At 50.1% G+C, this 2,647-nt stretch overlaps 1 protein-coding gene across 1 annotated transcript; it reads right to left on the bottom strand.

Moving 5' to 3' along the window:
* Positions 1–540: 540 nt before the first annotated feature.
* On the bottom strand, positions 541–2,336 carry SMIM26 (small integral membrane protein 26). Its single transcript, XM_041732921.1, has 2 exons — positions 2,184–2,336; positions 541–1,093 (listed from the first exon to the last, which is right to left on the bottom strand). The coding sequence occupies exons 1-2, from the start codon at positions 2,299–2,301 to the stop codon at positions 927–929; spliced, it is 285 nt and encodes a 94-aa protein (XP_041588855.1). The 5' UTR covers positions 2,302–2,336; the 3' UTR covers positions 541–926.
* Between the last annotated feature and the right edge of the window lie 311 nt (positions 2,337–2,647).

Below are 2,647 nucleotides of genomic sequence, written 5' to 3'. Positions count from 1 at the left end.
GAATACTGGTAGCCACAGTTGGGGTTGATTCCAACCCTCCTGAAGGAATGAGTACCTATATGGATCCTAATAAAAAGGTCAAGTCTATTTATTTTTTAAAGTCTATTTATTCATGAGAGACACAGAGAGGCAAAGGCACAGGTAGAGAGAGATGCAGTCTCCCTGAGGGGAACCTGATGTGGGACTCAATCCCAGGACCCCAGGATCATGCCCTAAGCCAAAGGCAGTTGCTCAACCACTGAGCCACCCAGGCGTCTCAGGCCAAATCTATTTAATTCAGGAGTTATAAAATCTAATCTATAACATACATACCAAATACCCAATCATACCAAAGAGCTGCTATAAATCCCAGACTGAAGGTGGGAGATTTGCTGAATGCAACCTTCAAGGGGCCACTAAAGCCCTATCTGCCAACAACATGAAAGAAATATAAAGTTACATGAAACAGTTTCAGAAAACTGAGCTTATGGAAGCTCCGTGTGAAATTTCACTTCAACCTTTCACTCTTGTGAGAGACACCTCTTAAATATGCAAGTTTGCTTTTCCTCAAGGAAAGATTTATTGCATACTACTAGTGATTTTGTTTTACAGCAAAATTAAATTATACAGATCCACTTTTTAAAACATAAACTGGAAATCAAAGCATCCATCAAATGTAGATGCTGAACAAAAGTCCTGGTTTTCAGCATTCAGCAGTTTTTCCCTTTTTTTTTTAAAGATTTTATTTATTCATGAGAGATATTTATTCATGAGAGACAGAGAGAGAAAGAGAGAGAGAGAGGCAGAGACACAGGCAGAGGGAGAAGCAGGCTCCATGCAGGGAGCCCGATGTTGGACTCGATCCTGGGTCTCCAGGATCACGCCCTGGGCTGAAGGCGGTGCTAAACTGCTGAGCCACCCAGGCATCCTCAGCATTCAGCAGTTAATCATGATTCTGGTCCAGGGCCACCTGTCCATGATTTTAAGAAGTTGAGGATCCTGTCAGTGACTGGAACAAAATCTTCTTTATACGTCACAATTGTTTCCATGTAAAACCCTTTTGGGGGCTCAAGCATTTCATTTCTTGACACATCCTTTTGCTCTACTTCATCACCTTTAGAAAAAAATGGAAGACATGAATTATTAACGTTTTAAACTTAAGACCGCAGTCCTTAAAATTATTAGTCAAGTCTAAGAAATAAAATAAACTAAGAATTACCCCCCCCCCCCCGCCGTCAAGTTCCTGACACCATTTTCTCTCCATAAAAAAGAAAAATAAAGAACTATGGCACGACCGCTACTACAGACACTGCAAGGTTTCAAAGCTCACTACTGGACACATGGACTTTCAGGCCACTGATAATCTTCATCACTCAATGTAATCTTCAGCATGGATTTTACAGAACAGCTTTCCCAAGATGTACGTATCCTACAACCAACTCGTTTGAAATGTACCCCTGAATGGCTTTTAGTATATTCAGATCCGTGCAACCGCAGTTCCAGGATATTTTCTTTCTTCCTTTCTTCCTTCCTTTCTTCTTTTTTTTTTTTTTTTTTTAAGATTTTATATATTTATTCATGACAGACACACAGAGAGAGAGGCAGAGACACAGGCAGAGGGAGAAGCAGGCTCCCTGCAGGGAGCCCGATGCGGGACTGGATCCCACTGGATCCCACTGGATCCCAGGACCCCAGGATCACGACCCGAGACAAAGGCAGACGCCTGACCACGGAGCCACCAGGTGCCACAGTTCTAGGAAACCTTCATCCACACACAGAGTCCATCCGCTCCGGCAAGTGCGGCCCCCGGCCCGGAACGCGCTCCCGGTCTGCGGATTTCCGCCCGCGGCGCGGGGGGGAGCGGGCAGGACGGAAGGCTCCCGGCCGGCGGGGCGGCTCCAACCGTCTGCTCGCCCACCGCAACGCGGACGAACCGGGCCGCCGCAGCTCCTCCTTACATAGACCTCCGCCCGGGGTCTCTGACACTCCCTCTGGAATCTTGCACAGATTCTTCAAATGCACGAGCAGGCAGGAGGACTTAAAGGGAGTTCCAGGCAGACTCAATTACAGCGAACTGCTCCCAACAGCAGTTCCCACTAGTTTTGCAGAATAAACCCGAGGCTTGCACCGCAGCGAGGCCGCTTCTGTGACCGCCGCTCGGGACAACCACCCCCCCCGCGCGGAAGGCCGCCGGAGGGTCGTACCTGGGGGCTTGCTCTTTTTCCGGCCTAAATAAATCAAGGAGCCCAACGTGGTCCAGGCTCCCACCGCGTAGAGCCCGGACATCCGCCGGTACCAAGAGGCGGCCTGGTCCGCGCGCATCACCCGGCTCGCGGAAGGACGCCACCCCACGAGGTCCAGGGCGGGGCGGGACTTCCGGTCGGCCCCCGGCCGCCGCCCCCAATGGAGAGCCGACTCCGGGAAGCCGCTTCCTGCTCCGGCCCGGGTGCATCCTGGGGCGTGTAGTCCCGAAAGTCGCGCCCGGGACTGGACCTCTTAAAAGGTGTGACATTCGGAGGGTTTCCCTGCTGAGCCGGGTACCCACAGACTCGCATGCCACGTGACGCAGGGACCAGATGACAATGTCTCTGAACAAACTCCTCGCGTAGAAAATTGTAACACCTGCCTTACGCAGGATTCAGATGGTATTGGTAAAGATGAAGCCCAC

The sequence above is a fragment of the Vulpes lagopus genome, chromosome 18 (genome assembly GCF_018345385.1).
Source record: "Vulpes lagopus strain Blue_001 chromosome 18, ASM1834538v1, whole genome shotgun sequence".
NCBI lineage: Eukaryota > Metazoa > Chordata > Mammalia > Carnivora > Canidae > Vulpes > Vulpes lagopus.
This window is presented reverse-complemented; position numbering and strand designations above follow the sequence as displayed.

Excerpts from the sequence above, each read along its gene's own strand:
- SMIM26 (XM_041732921.1), bottom strand. The coding sequence starts at position 2,301 with ATGCGCGCGGACCAGGCCGCCTCTTGGTACCGGCGGATGTCCGGGCTC. Across the intron at positions 1,094-2,183 it reads GAAAAAGAGCAAGCCCCCAG|GTGATGAAGTAGAGCAAAAG; the intron begins GTACGACCCTCC and ends TTTTTTCTAAAG.